The 21,752-nt window shown below is 47.6% G+C and overlaps 1 protein-coding gene across 9 annotated transcripts in view; it reads right to left on the bottom strand.

Moving 5' to 3' along the window:
• NFIC (nuclear factor I C) overlaps window positions 1-21,752 on the bottom strand; it is a 132,885-nt gene that overhangs the window by 2,487 nt on the left and 108,646 nt on the right. For 2 of the 9 annotated variants that reach the window (XM_074307275.1, XM_074307266.1), the window contains exons 7-11: window positions 19,552-19,677; window positions 18,271-18,455; window positions 17,350-17,509; window positions 14,925-15,010; window positions 1,994-2,074 (exon numbers count right to left, since the gene is read on the bottom strand). In XM_074307275.1, coding sequence (XP_074163376.1) covers window positions 1,994-2,074; window positions 14,925-15,010; window positions 17,350-17,509; window positions 18,271-18,455; window positions 19,552-19,677 — 638 coding nt within the window. Of the gene's footprint in view, window positions 1-1,993; window positions 2,075-14,924; window positions 15,011-17,349; window positions 17,510-18,270; window positions 18,456-19,551; window positions 19,678-21,752 lie in introns of those variants that run through there. The other 7 variants (XM_074307294.1, XM_074307285.1, XM_074307324.1 and 4 more) reach the window with 4 other exon arrangements.

Here is a 21,752-nt window from a genome sequence, read left to right as displayed (position 1 = left end):
TAGGACAAATTCCATTGCCTCCAATTAAATTGTGAATTGTAACACTGGATAACTGTATAATGAGAATTGCCACTAGGTGGCACAGGGGATGGATGGAGTGCTGGGCCTGGAGTCTGGAAGGCTCATCTTCTGAGTTCAAATCTTACTAGCTATGTGTTCCTGGACAAGTCACTTTACTTTGTCTGCCTCAGTTTCCTCAACTGTAGAATGGGGATAATAACAGCACCTCTGCCCTAGGGTTGTTGCAAGGACCAAATGAGAAAGCACATGGCACATGCTTATTCCCTATCCTTTGGTCGCCTATCTCTGCACTTGGCAAGGAGTGCCACCTAGTGGTCTACAACATTGCCAATAAACACTGATTTCAAGTATAAATTCATCTGCAAGATCTTAGAGAAGGATGTTAGGAGATTATGAGCAACATTATCTCATCAAACAGTAGGAAATGGAAAGGGGAAAAAAAGCATAAAGAAAGCTCAGTAAGAGATCCAATTAATAATTCTGAGGAATTTAAGGATGAACTTGAAGGAAGAACAAAGAAAAGGAAATTCAAAAGAGTGTAGTAGAGAGTCTTATAACAAGTTTTCCCCACCATTTTTTCACATCAGTGTGAAAACATTTGGATTGGATCTCCTCGTCCCTGGGGTGATACATGAGGATGTATCAGTGGCACTACAGCAAACAAAATCAGAATGAACAGACAGGTAAGCCCAAATTTATACAAAGGACATCAATAGTGGAGAGGATATAATTTGGATAGCTCTGAGAAATTCTCTTTTTGAGAGGACAGAGAGATAATGCTAAAGAATTGGAAGGGAGAAAAATATCTCAGATTTGATAGTTACCAAAAAAAGATGGCCAAGAGAACATGAATAGCCAAGGCCAATCAGCACTTTGCTATTTATATCAAATCAGGAGAACAGTCTACATACATATTGAGGGAATCTCTGATTTGAGTGTAAGAAGGGAACAGGCAAGGTTTTGCAAATAATAATAGCAAATCTCCTGCCACATCAGTCACACATCTGACTGAAAGGTGTAACAAATTATAAGATGCTACAGCTTATCGACTATAAAATAACATTTGATTTGATGTATTAAAATGTAGCCTTTAAGGTTCTCCTCCAACAAAGTATCTCTCATACAATGGTCAAAAATCATTGCCTTCAAAAAAGTAACAATAATAGCTACTCATTTATATAATGCTTCATGCACAAACTGCTGTACATGGGCACTTATTCTCACACTAACTCCCTAAGGGAGGTGCTGTTATTACTCTCGTTTTGCAGATGAGGAAACTGGGATTTGAACTCTTCCTCCTGACTCCAAGACCACCCACTAGACCACCTAGCCACCTCAGCAGAGATAATTTTACTAAATGACTCTCTGATTATTAATATGAAGTAAGGGATAAAACAAGAGACACATATGCTAGCCAAAGTCTCTTGTCATGGCAGATGTCCAGCACAGAGTCCATATTGGAGAAGGGTTCCCTACAGATTGGGAGGTCCTCCAGATCTTGCTGTTTGCTGATGGCATCAAGCTCTGGAACTATGTACAGCCTCCAAAAGGAGACCTAAAGTCATTTTAAAAGAGTTGAGCCTTAACTACCCATAAAGTAAAATCCAATTGAACTTGAACTAGCAAGACAACCAAATCTAGTTATATGGGTTGTGAGGACTGTGCCATCAGCCCCTATAGCTGATGGCCGAAGCAATGAGACTAGAATGGAGGAGTAGATGACCTTGGGAAATTGATCCCAGCTTCTCCCTGAAACAAAGGCCCATCTTCATAACTCTAAGATCCTTCTGGTGAGGTTGCATGACTGGGAGCCACGGAACTAAGACTACAGGTCACCAGAAGGGCAAGGGAGAGAGCAGAATTAGCAAAGAGCAGGTTGCAGCATGCTACCCATGGCCATGGCAAAAGGAATGCCACCAGACAAATGAAAAAGTGAAAAAGGAGGTGGATTCCTCAAGGGGGCAAAATGTACCTGATTGCCTGCACGCTCCACTGGTATCCCTGAAAGTCGAGGAGATTGGAAAGACGGCCCCCAGCATGCTAGGTGGATGCCCTGTGGAGGATTTACGGGAGGGCATGGACAAAAGAGAATGGATTGATTTAACGTAGCAAAATGTGGCCTTTAAGGCTCTCCTCCAATAAAGTGTCACATGCATTGGTCAAAGATCATAGCCTTCAAAAAAGGTACAGTAATAGCTTCTAACATTTATATGGTGCTTCAAGGTATAGAAAATGCACTTTTTCCTGACAAGAACTCTGTGAGTTCTGTGATCCCACCTCAATTTAATCCCAGATCATAAGATCAGTGATATTCTTATATTGTGGGAGGACAGGCAAACCTATGGACGCACTCTTTGGGTGGCCAGCGGAATAAATTCTAGAAACCGTGTCACAGCAGCAATGGTCCTTTGGACACAGAATACAAAACAGAAAATTCAATAAGTGAGAGGGGCCTCAGAACATAGGATGTTCTAGCTACAAGAGGAACTTAAGAAACTGCTTAGTTCAACCCTCTCATTTTATACATGGGGAAGCTGAAGTCCATCAAGGTGAAGTGTTTGCCCAGGATCACAAAGGGGAGACTGTCAGCACCAGACCAGGACTTTTCCCACTATCCCACACTGCCTTTGATTTCTAAAGTGTCTTTGAGCTCTTTAAATGTGAGCAAAACCAACATCAAATACATGCCCACTTGGTACATACGCCCACGCCCTATAATAATTTCTCCTATTTGTGTTAACACTTTTCACTTTTCTAGAGTGCTTTTTCCCATGATTTCACCTTGTTCTCTTTGGAGGTCAGTCTAAGTAGCAATGATACCAAGTAGCATTTATAGAATGCTTTAAGATTTCTAAAGCTAGCAAGTGGTCTAAGACTGAATTTGAACTCGGGCTCTTCTGATCCCAGAGATGGAGTTCTATCCACTGAGCCACCTAGCTGCCTTTAAGATTCATAAAGTGCTGAAGTCAGGAGGTCCTGAGTTCAAATGTGACCTCAGACACTTAGTACGTCTTACCTGTGTGACCCTGGGCAAGTCACTTAACCCCAAGCGCCTCAGGAAAAAAAAGAATCATAAAGTGCTTTACCAATATCATCTCGTTTGATCCTCCCAACAACCCTGGGAAGTAGGTGCTATTCCTCACTGTACAGATAAAGGTAAATTAAGTGAGTTGCCCAGTTATACAACCCCTTAAGTATGGAAGGCAGGATTGGTCTTGACTTTAGGGCCAGCACTCTGTTCGCTGTGCCATCTCGCTGCTACTAGGGAGGCAGGGCAAGTACCATCATGTCCATTTTACAGATGGGGACACTGAGACCAAGGGAGGGGGAACTGGCTTGCCTTACTGGACAGCTGCCCGGCTTCAGCACTGAAGCTCTAAGCCTCTCGGCTCTTTGTATCCCACAACGCATACACGTACCATACTTCCCAAACCCTGAATTGTATCACCTCCGGGGGCTGGAAGAGAACGCGATTTCATGGGCCTGGGGGACTTCAGGTGAGAAAACTCCCGTTTCCCCACGCAGCTGCTCCAAGGCAGTCTTCCAGAGCAGCTTGGGGCTCGGGTGCTCCAGCCAGCTCGGATCAGAGGCGCGGTAACGGGCTTGCTAAGCACAAATAACAAGCCGAGCTGATGTTTCGGGGAGTTTCGAAGTTTACTAAGCGCGATGAATAACATGTGTTGCACAAAGCATGACGCTCTAGCACCACGCAGGACCCTAAGCGTGCCCGCTGTTAGCACGACAAGCTCGGCACAGAACGCTGTCTGTCTCTACGCTAGTACCACATTGTAGAGCAATACATGGCAGCATCAGCGTCCGCCTATGGGCACAATTCAGCGGACTGGGGATCCACTGGATTCTGCCAACCGCCAGTTACACAGAGCAGGGCACCCTGCAAGGCCCAGGGCTCCTTAGGCTTCCGGGATCGCGACCCGCCCCTCCCTGTGCTGAGCCTGGCAGTCCGCAGGAAGGCGGAGGCTGCCCGGCCGGTTCGGCCCCGGGATCCCTGCGGTTTGTCCGGTCTCAGCGTTCCCCCGCTTCCCAACTTCCTGCCCCGCTCTGGAGAGCATTTCGCCCTCGGGGTTCCCAGCGGGAGATGTAGCAGCTGCTCGGGAGCAGGGACCCCTGCACGTGGTGGGAGTCCGGGCTGCAAAGTGGACCCGATTCCTTTAAAAGGAACCTCCCGCCTCCCCTACCTCTGGCCCTGTCCGCACAGTCACGGAAGCCAGCCATCCGGGAAGCCGGGACGACCAATGAGGTCGGCGGCAGGAGCAAGCCTGCTTCTGTGTCCCGCCCCTCACTTTGTTGCTAGGGTAGGGGGGCAAGGCTCGGGGGAGGGAAGGGTGTGAATGCGGAGCCCGGAGCCTCAAAGCCCAGTTTCTAGTTATAATAGGGGGTGGACTCCCTGAGTCAACTGGGGAACAGAAATCCGAGCCCTCTTCTCAGCTCCTACACCGAGCCCCCCACCCTTCCACTCCCACTGAAAGGAATCTTGATTTCTTCCAAACCGCCTTTACCTAGCTAGAGAATCAGCTCAGCCATTGATCCTCCCGCACTATTGTTCCCTGAGCCTGCTCTCCGGCCCCTCCCCCACCTCAAGTTCAAGTTCATCTCGCCATTACCTCATGTCTGGTTTCCGTTGGCAACCAGACAGGCTTTAGGTGTGACCCTCCCTCCTCTTGTGAGCAGTTCCCCAGCCTTTGATGTTCGGTCCTTTTCCTTCCTTCCTTCCTTCTTTCATTCCTCTTTCTCCCGCCCTTCCTCCTTCTTCCCTTCTTTCGCTCCTTCCCTCCCTCCTAACTTCCCCCTCTCTCCCTCTCTTCATTCTTTCCTTCCTTCTTTCTTCTTTCCCTCCTTACCTCCCCCTTCCTTTCCTATCCTCCTTCCCTCCTTCTCCTTCCTTCCTTCCTTCCTTCCTTCCTTCCTTCCTTCCTTCCTTCCTTCCTTCCTTCCTTCCTTCCTTCCTTCCTTCCTTCCTTCCTTCCTTCCTTCCTTCCTTCCTTCCTTCCTTCCTTCCTTCTCTCCCTCTCCTCTCCTTTCTGTTCTTGGTAGGATCCCTCTCCTTTCAGGGCCTTCTCCCCTTCTCAGTCCCTAGTAACAAGGGCTTTCACTTCTCTTCCTCAACATCATCCAGCAAAGAACTGGGTCTTGTAGCTTCCTTCCTAAAGAGCCTTGTCCAGAGTTGGATACTGTGGGGAGGACCTGGGCTGGGAAACTGCTTTTATGAAGTTTGTGGAACACCTGAAAAACTTCTTTAGACCTCACAACAGCCCAGTTGGCTCAACAGTGTAGGCATTAGTATCCTCATATAATAGAGCCTGAAGATCAGAAAGCTCAGGATTTGAACCCAGGTTCATCAGCCTCTGCGAAGAGCACTCTTACTACTCCCTTCCAATGGCTTTTTCCTTCTAGTCTCTGATCCTCTAATAACTCCCTGTGTGACCATAGCCAAGTCACTTCCTTTTCCTAGGTCCTGTTTCTGCACCTGTGAATTGAAGATGGAAGACAAGATGGGCCCTTCTAATTGTGATATTTAACTGTTTAAGGTCCTTTTCAAAAACTAACACTTAAGAAACTTATCATTTCAGATAAATAAGGCATTAGGGTCTAAACCTAGGCCAGAGGGATGGCAGGGTGGACCCCTGGACATACTGGGATGGAGAGACTTTATCAAAGGAAGCAGCAGCAGCAGTGCCCTCTATTCCTTCTATGGCCCAAAAATGGATTCTTAAGGTTTCTTGGGAAAGTCTCAGGACTGAGATGGGTAAAGTCTATTCCTATTATCACTAACACATACATCAGGCACTGGTTTTTGATGGCTCATATTTTCCAGAAAACTTTCCCAGACTATTTTGAACCATATTGTTCTTCAAATTCTTTACTATGTGTGTCACACTCTTTAGTAGCTAATTATTATTCTGTTTCCTTTTGTTTTATAATTGTTTCATGAGTGTGGGTTTAGACTGTGAACCCCCAAAGGCTGGGACAGTGTCTCCTTCCTTGTTCTACTTCTCCAGGGCTGAGTGCTCAGTCAATATTTGTTGATTGGGACCATGAAAGCTTCTGCTTAGCAAGTTGTTTTTTCTGCTTTGACCATTGGAGTGAAATCAATTATGAGTGAGGGGGTAGATAGTGGTGGAAGGTCCTGAGGACCTTCGAGTCAGCCAAAACCTCCTTGTCCCATAACATTTGCTGAAATGATCATTAAGATATAGAATGGCAGAGCTGGAACACCCTTTAGGACAAAGAATGGCAGTGACAGAAAGGGCCCTTAGAATATAGACTGTTTTAAAGATGAGAGAGTATTATAATAATCTAAAGCTTCAATCATTGGCTGATATTGACTACAAAGAAAACCTCCTATCTCTGTAACTTCTTTCATCTCCACTTGTATTACAGACCATATTTTGTCTCCATTGGGGACTTCTTTGAAGATCATTATTTAGTTTTTATGACTATCGGCAATCCGTAAAATCCTCATGGGAAAGAAAGATTTGAAAAGTAACACAAGCATTCTAATGACAGAAAAAACAAAGCTGAGATTTCACAATCTGTATGGAATTTAGCCAGCATTGCTCATATCCTTGAGCAGTCCATCTTCCACCCTTATAAATGCACAGGATATGCCCCCCATCTAAAATGCATTCCTCCTCTCACATCCGCCTCTTAGAATGTTTAGTTTCCTTCAAGTTTTAGCTCAAGGGCCACCTTCTACAAGAAGCCTTTCTGAATCACCCCGCGTTGTTGGTTCTCTCTATTCAGATGACATTCTATTTATTTATCTGGGTAGATGTTGTGTTCTGCCCTTTCCTTTCCCAGCATAGTATAATGCAACTTCCTTAAGGCTAGAGACTGTTTTCAATTTTATCTTTGTATTTCCTGACACAGCATTTTAAACATAATAGATATCTAATCAATGTTCATTTAGTTGAACTGACAGTTAAAGCTTCAGAATAGACAACGTCAGAATTAGAATGGACTTTAGAACACAGAATGGAAGCTATCAGATGAACCTTACAACACAGAACACTGAATATCGGAGCTGGAAGGAGCCTAAGTGATCCTTTAATCCAATCCCCATGATTTCACAAATGGAAAAACTGAAGCCAAGACATGGGAAGTGTCAAAGATGAGCAATGAGCAACAGAGCCAAGTCTAGACACAATGCTACATTCAGGGTTTCATCCATTGCATCGGACTGCCTTGTGGTAACTTTGTTTTCCTTTTAAGATGACCCATAAAATTCATTAGAATCTGGTTTCGCTTGGATATATATTTGGTGGTAGGACTCGCAGGAATGGATGGAACCGTTTAATTTCTCTGGATCCAACACCCTGCTGCGTTCTATATACAGCCTAAGACTGTATGTACTATGTACTCGAGGGAAGCCTGGGCCCTGGCCATAACCTTAGCCACCACCTAGGGGAAGAGAAGTAGAGACTCAAAAACCTGGAAGGATTTGTAGGTCCAAGGACATCTATGGGAGGAAGGCAGATAACACAATTATTCTGGCCATTGGAAAATCTAAAGAGAAATTGTTTAGATGCTTGGGTTGACTAAGAAAGTGCTATTTGGACTGCACAGGAACTGTCCTCCCTTTTTATTTTTGATTTCTAAAACAATTAGAACATGTTCAGTCTCCAGCTCTAGAGGGTGCCTGAGATGCTAGGATTCAAGGAGGCAGTCTACAGCCACATCCAAGGGGAGGCCAGATGATGGTGGGGAGAGACACTGTCAACACAATTACACAGGCAGACACCTTCTCCCAGTGAGACACAGACATACATACTATAAGAACACATCTATGGTAATACTCAGGTATCCTCCATTCTCCAATCTTCATTGAACCTACTACCTACTACCTACCTACCTAAAGTATCTTTCATTTTATGTTCCTTTCTCTCCTCTGACATTGCCTGTGGTACTTAATTGGCTCTCATCTATTCATATCTGGACTATTCCAATAGCCTGCTAAGTCTCTCCTCATTCCAGAACATCCTCTACTCAACTGTCAAAGTGATCTTCCTAAAGCCCATGTCTGATAACTGGGTCTTCTTCCTCCATGCAATAATCTCCAGCACTTCCCAATCACCACCTTTTAAAAAGCCTGTTTGTAGTCCAGCCCCTTCCTACTTTTCCAATCTTTTTTTTTTCTTGTTGTGAGATTGGACCATTTAATGACTCCAATCTCATTGCTTATTGATGAGGAAACTAAATTTCTTGGTCTCTGATCAGGACCCCACTTTAGGCAGCCTACGGGCTCCTTGCTCCAGGGGCTCAACCTAAAATGGATTGTAATTTTGAAATCCAATCAACTTGGCCCCTCGTGCTGCTCAGGACTTCTGAAGGCACCAGCCTCAACCTCCCAGAAGCAGGGATGGTGTGTGTGCGACCATGCTTAGCCTCCTTCCCCACCTTTTCATGTATTCTGTGACCTAGCTACATCAGCCTTCCCCCCAATTCTCAAACAGGACTCTGCCTTTTTTTTCCCCTATTTTTTCAGTAGCTCTTTCTACAGCTCTTTCTCAACCTTCTCCACTGGGTCCTCCTGCATGGATTGCCCACTTGGGTAGGGTATCCTCCAAAGCTCTATCCCAGGCCCTCTTTCTCTCAACAATCATCCTCTTGGTCACCATCTGCTCCCATGGGTTCAATTATCTTCTCTAACTTGATGATTCCCAGATCTAGAGATATATCCCTCCTTTTTCTTCTGACTGCCTCTCTAGGTGCACAGGTATATATTCTTGATTACTCACAGTCCCTGACCCCACCACATATCAATCAATGGTCAAGTCTTGCTGATTCTATCTTTATCTTATTTTTACTATGTTCCTTTCACTCCACTGACACCACAACCATCCTAGTTCAAGTTCTTACCAGTTTTCACTGGGACTATTATAATAGCTTGTTAATCAGTCTCCCTGACTAAATATTCTCCTTTCTCCAGTCTCTCCAAACATTCTAAAAATGCACATCTAACCATGTCATTCCCTTGCTCAATAAATTCCTATGACTCCTATTACCCTAGGATGAAATGCACATTCCTTCATAAGCTGCCCCCAGACTACCTTTCTAGGTTTATCACTATTACTTCCCCTCATACCTTGCACAGTTCAGCCAAACTGATTGCCTCCTTTCCCCTCCCACATACCAGATATTCTATTTTGCATTACCATGTGTTTGCACAGGCGGATCTCCCCATACCTAGAATGCACTCATTCCTCACCTCTGTCTTGTAGCATCTTTAATTCTTTTCAAAGCTCAGTTCAAATACCATCTCTTAGATGAGGACTTTCCTAATTTCTTCTGAAGGGCATGTCTTTCAATGTCTTTCTCCTCCAATTACCTTCTATTTATATTGCATATACCCATATGTACATATTGTTTTCCACTTAAGGATAGAGACTGTTAATTTTTCTCTTTGTATATCTAGTATCTAAGACAGTGTCTGGTACTCAGTAAGTGCTTAATAAATCTTGACTGATTAACTTTAGTGACCATCCATCCTCTACTACCAGGTCCTGAGGCAGCCTATATCACAATAAAATAGGGTACACTAAACATTTATTAAGTACTGATTAGGTACCAAAAACTGTTCTAAGTAATAAAAAGGAAGTCCCTGTCCTCCTGAAGCTTAAAGGAGGAAGACAATACACAAAAGGAAGCGGAGGAAAGAGGTGTCAAGAGTTCTTCTATTCATTAGGAAGTTTTCCTTGTATCAGCTTGTGCACATGCTATAAGAAAAACAGGGGGCAGGTAGGTGGTGCAGTGGATAGAGCACCAGCTCTGAATTCAGGAGGACCAGAGTTCAAATCTGACTTCAGACACTTAACACTTCCTAGCTGTGTGACCCTGGGCAAGTCACTTAACCCCAGCCTCAGAAAAAACCAAACAAAACAAACAAGAACAGGAAGGTACATGCTGCTCAAATTCTGGGTGGAAATAATAATAGTACCTATCTCCCAAGGTGGTTGTGAGAATAAGATAAAATATTTGTAAAGTACTTTGAAAAGCTTCAAGTACTATACAGATGCTAGTCATCATCACCACTTTCAAATTAAGTAATAATGGTTGTTATTTAAATTTAAATTAATTAATCACATAATTTATTTTGAAGTCAGAGGCCCTAAGTTCAGATTCCAAATCTGCTACTTACTCTGCCTATGAGTAAGCTTTAGCAAGTGTCTTAACCTCTCTAAGTCTGGGTTTCCTCATCTGTAAAATGACACTTTTAGGCTAAATGACCAAGGTCTCCTCCAGCTTTATATTTATGATCTTATATTAAATCCTTCCCTGCAATTCTCACCCATTACTGCTTCTCCTGACCTTTGGAGTCAAGCAAAACAAAATAAAACAAAATCTAAAAAACCCTAATTCTCTATCTGCCTAATACTCTTTCAAATACTTCTTTCCTTCAAGCTAAACACCCCCAATTCATTCAACCATTCTTCACCTTGCCTACATTCATTGAATGAAATGCTAAAATTTCTTTTATGCCATCCAAGTTCACAGATGGGTTGGAGGTCCACAGACCCCAGGTTAAGAACGTCTGGTTTAGACATTCTTCCTGTATTAACACAGCTGAAGAGAGATCTTATCTAGGTCTTGAAGTTCCCTAGAACATTGGATTTTAAGTACTCTCTTCTCTTCTGCTTCATACTTTTTCTCCCCTGCCCCAAGCTCCTTTGTTGGAAGCCATTTTTACCCTGGACAGTGGCACGCCCCTGTAAGTGAGAGAGAAAAGAGCTGCACCAATCTTTGAAGACCAAAAAGAGGGAGATTCACAAATACAGGTCCAAGTTGAGCCCTGAGAGTCATTTCTGTCCTTTTTGAACTTGTACAGGATGGAGAGCATGAGTATCATGTGAAATGGGACAACTCAGAAACCTCAGAATTGACACTGGGAGGGAATTTGGGGAGCAAATGCAATTCCCTCAATTTTTTAACATGAGAAAAGCTGGGGAACCCAAACAAAGAGCCTTGAGCAAGATCATCAGCAGCTGGCGGAGAGGGACAGGGAGAGGACAGAGACTGGGTTTAGGTGTCTCCGTTAATGCTATTGACTATTATTGGATGTTCTACGGGGCTCAGGAGATATACATCCCCTCTCCTCCCTTTGTCCCTCCCTGTCCTTAGAAGCCCATGGAAACATTTGTTTTCTCTCATTTCTCTGAGGGACAACACAGGCTGGTGGAGAGAGATCTGACAGTGGTGCCAGAAGATGGGCTCACCATGGGAATCTGGGCCAGTCACTCTCAGCACTCCAGGTATTGGTAGAGGGAATTTCCTCAGCCAATGAAATGACTGGTTCATTCCTGGTCTCTATCCCTGAGTTTCAGCCAGCTGCCCTTCTTGCTTAGTTTGCAAAACTCCACTTCCCTAGACCACTGAGGCAGCAAATCACTCACCCAGTGGGCCTCTGGCTCAATCCTCCCACAGGTGTCTGTTATTTTGGGAGTGGGGTAGGGGAAGGTTCAGGTTTTGGATCAAAACATTGAGTCATTATAGTCAGCTGAGGGAGGGTTTCTGATTGCTCACTTGATTCTTTCAGTGGCAGGAAAAGCCCTGGTCTCTGCTGAGGAACAGCCAAGCTGGTGCTATTCATTCTGTCACTTCTGGGAGAAGGGTCTCAGAGTGTGAATAGTGTCCATGGGGCGTGGGAAGGAGTTTGGCTGAGCAAAGGAAGCTCCCAAGGTTTCCTAGGAGTGCCCCTTCATTAACATATGTGCAGAAAGCTCCAGGAAAGTCCTCATGGCAGCAAAGGTACCCGACATCATCACACTTCTCTGAGGTGGCCCTCATCTCTCTGGAGACCCAGGCAGACAGGTGTAGACAGCTACTGCCTCTGAAGCTGGTGATCTGGCTCTCACCACTTGGCACAGCCCTTGTCTCCTTGATTCTGATTTCCCCATTAGAATTATTGCCATATGGGCTGTCTGGTTTCTGGCACACCGGGCTTTGGGAACCCCCGTGGGCTGGCCCAAAGCTCTTATTAATGGAGTTCCTTTGAGAATTTTGGGGGAGGGCCTAAACCAGAAGATACAAAAGCCCTTTGGTCCAAATGTTGGGACTGGTAGGGAAAACTGGTACTTCCAACTCATGTCCCTAATGATCCAAAAAATGTAAAACTGGATCCCCACTAGCTGCCAGTTGGTTGGTCTTTTGCCTTTAAGATATCTATGAAAGCAGAAATCTGTCAATTTTTGTGGAAGGGGGCTCAGTTTTAGAATATGGGATTTTCCCTTTGGGGACCTGGAGTTTGGGGGACAGACTCAGTGTGTCTAGTACAAAAACATCTTTTCAGGAGCTCCTAACCCTTTTTTTATATATATATGTATATAAACCCCTACACAATGTACTGATGCCATAACCCTTTCCACTGCCCCCCATTCATATCCACCAGGGTGTAGATAAGTAAATCATGTCAATTCACTCACTAATAAATGTACCATACTCCTTGTCCCCTCAAATTTTTGCCCAACAAATACAAGTTTTCAAGCTATACTCAAAGACTTAGAATCTTAGAACATATTATTTCAGAGCTAAGAGAGCCCTTTGAACACAGAATATCAGAGCTAAGAGGAACCTTAAAAGACAGAATGTGAATAGTTGGAGGGACCTTAAAACATAAAATGTTATAGCTGAAAATTACCTTAGAACACAAAATATCAGCACTAGAAGTGATCTTAGAACCCAGAATGTCAGATGTGGGAGGGCCCACAGAAGACAGAATATGAGAGCTTAGGCAGGGGAGGGATTGGAGGCTTTATTACACAGGAAGTCAGAGCTGGGAGGGCTCTTAGAACAATGAATGTCAGAGCTGGGAGAGTCCTTAGAACCCAGAAGGTCAGAGCTGGGAGAGACTTTAGAACACAGAATGTCAGCACTGGAAGTCTAATGACTTTTGATCTGAGAATATCTTTAGAACATAGAACCTAATAAACCCGCCCATTTCTCTAGTTCTTTATGAGTTGCAAAGCCCTCTCCTTCCCTGTGAGATAGGGAGTACAAGCATTCCTTTCCCAGTTTTTTAGGTAAGTTAAGGTTCAGGGAAGTAAGTAATTTGCCTAGATTCTTACAGCTAGTAAGCAAGCTGGTATCAGATTCAGAAATCACTCTCCTGCTTACAAGAGTGATGCTCTTCCTATTACATCATGCTAGAGCTGGAACACAGCAAAATACATTAAATTTGTCACTGGGTGGAGGGACCTTCCATACCCTCTGCTCCAAAATCCTTATTTAACAGATGAGGACAGAGGAACTTACCGGGGTCACTGGGAGCCCCAGGCAGAGCTACAAACAGAAGCTGCTCCTCTTGGCTCTGACCCAGGGTTCTTTCCACTATTCCATTCTGCCCTCCAGACTCAAGAAAAGCTCTCCATGTCCCCACTCCCCCTCCCACACCCCCTCCTCTGCTTCAGGCAAACACTCTGACCCTTTCTTGCCCACCCAGCTTCACTCCTTTCTTCCCTTATTCCTAGGATAATTCGTCATCCCCGCTGGAAGGGAAACTGAGGCATGCTGTTCACGAACTACCAAAAAAAAAAAAAAAATAATAATCCCAAACCAGGCTCTTGGCCATTTCATTCACAACTGGCTCTATTTTTAACAACCCCTTCATAACACAGCACTTTCCCTGCTGTTCTTCAGGGGAACCCTTCTTGGTTATTGGTGGAGTGGAAGGCACAATGGGTCTGTAGTCCAAGAATAAGGACGAGGGTTCAAATTCTGACTCTTAATATTTATTAAGTTGTATAATCTTGGACAAGTCACTTTCCTTTGCTGGATACCAGTTTCTATTTCTATTAAATCAAGAGGCTGGACTAAACGAGCTTTCACTGCCTTCTAACTCTAAATGCCACAGTCTTAGGATCTCACAGTTCCATATGCCCTACAGGGCCATCTGGTCAAGGGTGGGGATATGGGGCTGAGAGCTACAACCTCTGGCTCATGCCATGTTCCTCTTCATGTCTCAGGCTGGCATGGGATAAGGGACACCCACAGTGTGGCTGGGTTGGCCTGGGTTCCTTCTCCTGGAATTAAGACTACTAATAGCTAATTTTGAAGTAGTCCATAAAGCCTTCCAAAAAACTTTCCTCATAATAACCTGTGAGGTAAGTATTGAGAGTGGTCCCTTTTCCGTCTTATTGGTAAGGAAACTGAGGCTCAGCTGTGACTCACCCATGGTCACACAGCTGGGGAGGGTTGGGACCAGGATTCAAAGCCAGGTCTCCTGACTCAAATTCAGCGTTTTTCCTGTTCTGTCCTGTTGCCAGTAGGTACTAGATGGACAAGGGCTCTCCAGAATGGGAGGTGATGGCCCCCATCTACAGGCTCTTCCTTTCTAATACACCAGCATCTTCCCTCTCAGATGCAACTGTTTGCCCCCCAAGTCTGGATGGAGCTGGGCAGAGTTCTCAGAAGGAGCTGGGCATTTTGATCCCTGCCACGGTGATACACTGACTCTACACCTGACCCACAGACGGAGGCAATAAATGGTATCAATGGTGATTATGATGAAAATAAAAGCTTCTAACCCTCCAGCCCTTGAAGGCTGACCACGCTCTGTGTTCACTGTACTGGAAACAGTTTTGCCCTTTTTCACACAGGAGGAAACTCCTCAGAGTCTGTGGCTGTCTTTCTCCAGCTCACCCCATAGCTAGTGAATGGCAAAGGCTCTAATGGGAATCTTCCTGGCAATTAGGCTAGTCCCTTGTCTACTTTTGGCCAGCTGTTCCCCCAACCTCCAAAGCCCAGAGAGACCTGGAACATAGAAACTGGGGAGTGGGTGGCCGATGAGCCCCGGAGGGGAGACAAAAGGGAGCTGACACGCATTTTCCACCCCAGACCAGGTTCTCCACTCCCCTGCTCCCGGCTCCCTCCCAGGCCCTCTCAACTCTTACCTGTGCCTGATAAATCCCCCCTGGATCCCTTGGTCCTAATCCCACAAAGGGACGGTTTGCAGGGGGCGTGCTGGGCGCAGAGTAGGCTGCGGGAAGGAGAGAGACCAAGAGCCCATTAGTGGGGGTGGGAGGCTGGGAGCCCCTCTCAAGGCCATTGAAGCCCAGCTCTCTCTCTCTCCTGCTGCTGGGGAATCAGCTGTCCACCCTAGCAGTGCCTAGGACCTCAGTCTCCCCGGGCTCAGAGCCTAAATTTGGACCATCTTATCTGGTGGCCTAGTGAAATCCCAAGATTTGACACAGAACTTAGTCAAAGGGATACCTCCCCCACAGCCCAAAAATCCCTCAACGTGTTCCCAGGGGATGTATGTTGGGGGGAGGGGCGGAATAAAAGAGAAGGGGGAAAGCCCCACTTTCCACAGCGCCACCCCGTGGGGCATGCTGGTATAGCAATCACTTCCCTCTAGCTCCCCATCCATCTAGGGGACCTCCAGGGTCAGTGAATGAGAGGAGGGAGGGAGAGGATGAAAATTTCATAATTCATAGCTACTTGTGAATTATTCAGCCGCTTCCCTTGCCCACCCATCTCCCTTACCCCTCCCCTTCTGATGCCTGGACCTGCATCCCTCTCCGGGCTCTATGAATAATTGAATACATTTTATTTATTAATTTTCCTCTATGCAAGTGCATAGGGATGGGTGTGTGTTTGCATCCACACATATATTTTAATATAGGCGATTAAATTTCATCGGTGAGTAAATAATTCACTGCTGGACGCTGCCTGGGGAGGCCGGCTCAGACAGGCTGGGACCAGAGGTTGGTGGGACAGATTGTGGGGGTCACGGTATTGGGAGAGAATGTCTGAGAGCCGGGGGGGGGAGGGCTCTTGTTAAGTCCAAGCAGAGCCAGTAGGGGCTCAGTAAGGAAGAGGAAGAGGCAGCCTGGCAGAGAGGAAGAAGGATGGACTGGGAGGCAGGAGACGGAGGGTCTAGTCCCCCTTCTGCCATGAGATCACTCATCATCTTGGGCAAGCCACACTCCTTCTCTGGACCTCAGTTCCTCCTTCAGAGGTGAATGAGAGAGAAGGTCTCTAAGCTCCAGCTCTCCCATGCTGTGTTCTGAGGCCCAGAGTCCCTTCCTGCCGGTTCTGCCCTAGGGTCCCTCTGGGTTCTGTGTTCTGAGGTTCCTGCTAGCTCTGACACTTGGGGGTCCTTTCCAGGGCCAAGACGCTCTGTCAGCTTCTGTCTGCATCTAAGGGGAAGCAGTACTGGACGGGAGGCAGGAGACCAGGATTGTGTTCTGGTTTTGGCTCTAAAATTCAAGTGACTTCTCTGGGCTCTACTGAATCCCGAGCAGATCTGATGAGTCCAATCCCCTGGAAATCCCCAGCTGGAAAAGGAAGGCTCCTCTCCTTGGGGGAGGGATGGGAAGCTTCCTCAGGGTTGGTCACTGGACAACAGAAGCTCATCGCTCTGCGCGTGAGCGGCACAGGCCACTTGGCTCTGCCTGGCCTTTATTTCATTAGCTCTTGGGTGAAAGGGTGACAAGCAGCTCCCAGGGAAGTTTTGGGGAGAGAAGTGGGGCCTGTGAAAGGGGGTTGGACGCAAGTGAAGAAGGGGATGGAGGGCCTGTGTGGAAGAAAGAGGCGACTAAGCGGTCCTGAATAAGAAGACTGGAGAGGTACGGGGTGGCGTAGTGGATTCAGAGCTGGAAGGCACCAGAGGACACAGAACATGAGACAGCACCATGAACATGGGAGCCTTTAAGATCCAGAGCAGATGGTCAGAGCTCGAAGGGAACACAAAACACAGAACGTGGGCTGAGAAGACCTTCGGACACAGACCACAGAATGTCAGAGACAGAACAGAGGCCTTCCCATGGAGAACTGGAAGGGTCCTGAGGAAGTGCTGAGCCCAAGCCCCTGATCTTACAGCAGGACAGAGGCCCAGAGAAGGGGAGCCTCAGGTTTGCCCAAGCGCAGTGCGCATGCTGGCGGCAGAGTGGGGACCAGGCCCGGCTCCTGACGCCCGGCCAGTGCTGTCCCTCACGCACTCGCCTCCTCTGGCCTCGGCCTTCCCTCTCAGAGGAGCCAGGGCTCTCTTCCCTGCTGACCTCAGCCCTGGGATTCTGGGGAAAGGATTGTGCAGTGGTGTTTGTGACGGAGACGCCCGGCACAATGGGGCTGAGACCCACCAAGCTCATCCTGCCCGAGGGCCTGGCCATGGGGACGGTCTGCGACCAGCGGCCTCCACGCCCTGCCTCTGCCGGCTGCTACCTGGGGCCCTCAGGGCATCAAGAGCCCCTTGGTAGGACCGTGACCAAGGGCAGAGGGGCGGGGAAGGAGGGCCGAGTGGTGAGGGAGAAGGGGGGGCGCCCGGCTGCGCTGCGCTGCCCACCCCGCCCCGGGCACCGCTTCCCTCACGCTTACTGGGCGAAGTCGGCGATGTGGTTCCTCCCTCGGAAGTTGTGGTGGTAGATTTGGTGTCAGGGGAGATAGCCAGCCGGGGCATGCCTGGGGGCGGTGGCGGTGCCAGCATCTGGGTGGAAAGGTAGTGACTGGGCATTTTGACTTGACCACTTCCATTTAACTGGGGGGAACAGAGAGACAAAGTGGTTAGGGGGGGAGGCAGGGGAGCCCGGGGGGAAGGGCGGCAGGAGTCACACGGGCCTTGGCCCGCCTCCCCCCAGGTGCCCAGGGCTGTCCCCCTCCACCTCCTGCTGCTGGCACAGACCATCTCAGGCATTGCCCTGGTTTGGTGTCCTGGGCCTTCGCTTCACGGCCCACCTGGGTGTCCGAGGCCCTGTGTTCTCTCGGGAGGTGCCCAGGGCCAGTGGGACAGGGCAGGGAACTCGGGCATTATGAGTTTAGTGGGTCTCAGGAGGAATTCCCTCTCAACGTCACAGAGACACTGCTTCATGGGGGGTTCACAAGGAATTAAAGCTGAGGGCAAGGCTGAGAGTCCAGGGCAAGGAGAAGGCTGAACCCCTGGCGGCAGCTCCCTCTCTCCCTAAGCCACAGCTCTGAAATACAATGGCTCACACCTCTCTCTGGTACCCAACGTCACCACCTGATTGACCCTACAATAGCCCTGAGAGGTGGGCAGGTGGGCAACTATCACCTCCACACGGCACAGAAGAGACGGCTGACTTTCAGAGACGCTAAGTGACTTGTCCAATGCCACACAATCAGTGTCAGAATGGGATGGAACGAACCCAGGCCTTCCACTCGAGACCAGTGCTTTTGCTGCTGTACCAGGCTGGGGGGGCCCAGACGGCGGCCGGGGTTCCGGGCTTCCTCCATGCCTTTCAGTCCCGCCCTCCCCTCCACTCTCACCCAGCTGCTCCTTACCGGTCCTGGCTGCTGATTGGATGGGTCACAGGCCAAGGAGACGAGATCTTTGAGGGGGTCCTGGGGATTGAGATGAGGCGGGTATCGGATGGCAGTGTGGGGGAAGTAGGTGGAGGCCGTCTGGGGGATAATGGAGGTGGTTGGGAAATGCAGCGTGGAGGAGGGGTGAGGGCTCCGGGCGATACCTGTGGAGAGAGGGATGGACCCTCAGTGCTGGCTCCTGGGAGGCAGGAGCCAACCTCTCGAGCACACACTCAGAGCATTTCAGACTCAGAAAAGACCTCCACCCCAACCTGAAGTGGAAACTTCCTCCATCAAGGCCCAGCCTCTGCTTAAACACTCCAAGCTATGAGGAGTTGCTCACTGACTTTAAGGCGGCTGCTGGGCAGCCTGGAGAGCTCACACTGAAAAGAATTTGGCTTTGATGGAGCTGCTACCCACTGGTCCGAATCTTCCCTGAGGTCAAGCAGGGCAAGAATAACTCCATTCGCCAGGTGGGTTGTGTGTGATGTGTACCTTAGGGACAAAGCTGTGAGCAGCGGAGCACAGGACTAGGTGGTCCTGGGTTTCAGAAAGCCCTTGAAGGGCAGGAACATGCTGAGATCCAGGGGAGTGACTGCCCCAGTCATACACACACACACACACACACACACACAGAGGTGCTCAGTGAGAGAACCCGGACTTGGATGCAGCCCCTTGGACCCCAGATAGCACTCCTTCCACCATATCCCACTGCCTTTCACGAGGCAGGGGTTTCCAGGCTGGGGAGAGGTGGAGTGGGCAGAGACAGAAGAGATGCCAGCCCCTTTTTTGACATATAAAGAAAGTTCCCCAGTTGTCCCAGGGACTACAGCCTGGCTGTAAGCTCATTCCCAGCCTAGCTCGGCTTGAAGCCTGGGGAGCTGTAATAGGAGGGATCTGGGTCAGATGACAAGAAGGGCCACCCTCAGGACCCATGAAGGGCTGGAACCCAGGCACTGGTTGGAGGTTCTCACATCTCAGAGTGTAACAGAAATGGAGATGGCCCTAGGACTGGTTTGGGCCCCACAGGGCCTGAGGCAGAAAGCAGATGACCTTTTTAGGGTCAGAGGCTCTGGCCTCTTCCAGGGAGGGGAGAGGCTGGAGGTTAGCCTTTGTTTTAGTTATTTTTAGAGGAATTTTTAAGGTTATTTAAGTACACCGCTGGAGCTGGAGTTTGGTCTTCAAGCCTGGCAGCCCCTGGGTACTTTAGCTGCCCTCTCTGACTCAGGCTCCCACAGGCCCAGGGCTGCATCTTCTTACCGCTGTGCACAGCGATGACAGGCCGGTGATGCTGGGTGTAGCTGGAGAGGCGGGGTGAGTCCTGAGGCGATGGGCTATTGAAGGGAGACTTGTCCATCTCAGTCTTCTTCACTGTGGGTGAGATCCCTGTGAGGGGGAAGTCAGAGGTTGTCACTTTGGCTACGGATGTGGGAGGTGAGGAGGAGGTTCTGTGCACCTGCCTGCTTTCCACCATTTGCCTTCCACAAGCATTAAATGCCAACTATGTGCCAGGTAGTAAGTAGGGCAATGGAGACAAGGGCTGGTCTTGGTGTAAGAGAAGACCTGGCCTTGAGTTCTAGCTGTGTGGTCCCTGGCAAACCATTAAGAAGTCCCCAGACAAATCTCTGACAGATGGTGCGGATGTGTCTTAAGCACACATGTTCCACACTAGGAATTTCCCACCCATGGGATCCCAGGGACAGGCCCTCCCTCCCCCCCAAAACCCAACCCCAAACCATACTAGACAGTCTGTATGCTGAAAGTACAAATCCCGGCCCTCAAGGTTATATCCCATTGGGAGTGGGAAATGGGCAGGAGATCAGCATCTCCTTAGATAATTCAGTCTAATCTGAGGAGAAAGTGACTGACAGTGTCTGGACTCAAGCAAGGCTTCTGCTAGGAAACGATGCCTGAGATGCGTTTAAAAAGAAGCTAAGGCTCCCAAGAGGCAGGAATGATGAGCAAAGAACTTTGGATAAGCAGGGAATTCTGGGGAGTGGTCTCATTTTCACCATTAAGAGAGAAGACCCTGCCAGGACTCAGAGGACAATTAGACTGTAAACTCCTTAAGGGCAGGGACTATCCTTTGCCTCTTTTTGTATCCTTAGCACTTTTGGCACACAGTAGGTGCTTAATAAAGGTTTATTGGTTGATTGATGTTGGACTAGATGATGTCTAATCTGAATTTTGGGATTCTTCCCTTATAGAATTTACAAGTCTAAATTCTGCTCTTACTAAGTTATATGACTTTAATCTCTCCCAGCCTCAGTTTCCTCATCTATAAAGTTCCTCCACTGCTTGCCCAGGCTAGTGTGATACAGACTGAATGAGATAATGGGCATGAAGGTGTTTTGATATAGGATATTAACAACTATAAGAGTCATCATTATAATAATAGCTTATCCTTGCTTTCACCCTCTCCCTAACCTTCCCATCACTGTTTCTGCTAACCAGAGCTTCCCCCCCACCCAACCCCAAGCACAATCCTGGGATGGGGGAGACATAAGAGAGGATAGTGAGTGAAAGAGGGGGGAGGGGAGAACATCCTGGTAGTCCTATGGCTGCCATCACTGCTGCAGGCAGGCTCCTAGGCGCTAAGGTAATAAGGTTAGACTTCACTCAGACATATACTTACAAGGATTTCCTAGAACATCTTGTTCAAGGATTGAAATAGCTATGCCTTAGTGGCTCAGGACCAGACCATAGGGCTGGATGTTGGCTCTCTGCCCCTGCTCGAAACTTATCCTCTGGACAGTAAGCATTAAGAGAAGGATATGGAGCAGGGTTGGGGTTCTGTGGGACATGACTCTGGGAGTGTGTTTGTAGGGGGGAAATTATCTTTTCATTCAACTCAATCAACAAATAATCAGCAAGCAAATAATTCAGTGTCTCCTGTTGGAGGCACATTTGACAGACGGGGAAATTAAGGCCCAAGAAGTATGGTGTGGGAGGAAGAATAGTGAATCCGGGCTTAAATCCCACTCCTCCCACTTACTAATTGTCATTCAAGCTCCCTAGGTCTCACTTTCCTCATCTAGAAGAAAAAGGGACTAGACTAGAAGCCTTTTAAGGTCCTTTTGAGCTATAAAACCATGAATCTAATTGTTCATGTTTTTATGACTCTAAGATTTATGAAATACTTTCTTCACATAAACTATCTCATCTGAGCTTCACAACAATTCTATAAAAAGTGGTTATTATCCATGCTTTATAGATAAGAAACCTGAGGCTTCCAGAGGTCATGATTTGTCGAGGGTCATCCAGTTAATAAAGCAGTATTTACATAGAGTAGGGAAGGATTTGAACTCAGATCTTTTTGCCTTCAAGTCCAATACTCATCTATTGCACCAACCTAAACTCTCTATGAACCTATACAGAGGTAAAAATCAGTGCCTGTTAGAGCTAGAAGACTGCTTAGATGTATCAGAACTAGAAGGGACCTTTGAACCAATCTAGTTTCT

This window comes from Sminthopsis crassicaudata, chromosome 1 (assembly GCF_048593235.1).
Source record: "Sminthopsis crassicaudata isolate SCR6 chromosome 1, ASM4859323v1, whole genome shotgun sequence".
NCBI classification, from domain to species: domain Eukaryota; kingdom Metazoa; phylum Chordata; class Mammalia; order Dasyuromorphia; family Dasyuridae; genus Sminthopsis; species Sminthopsis crassicaudata.
This window is presented reverse-complemented; position numbering and strand designations above follow the sequence as displayed.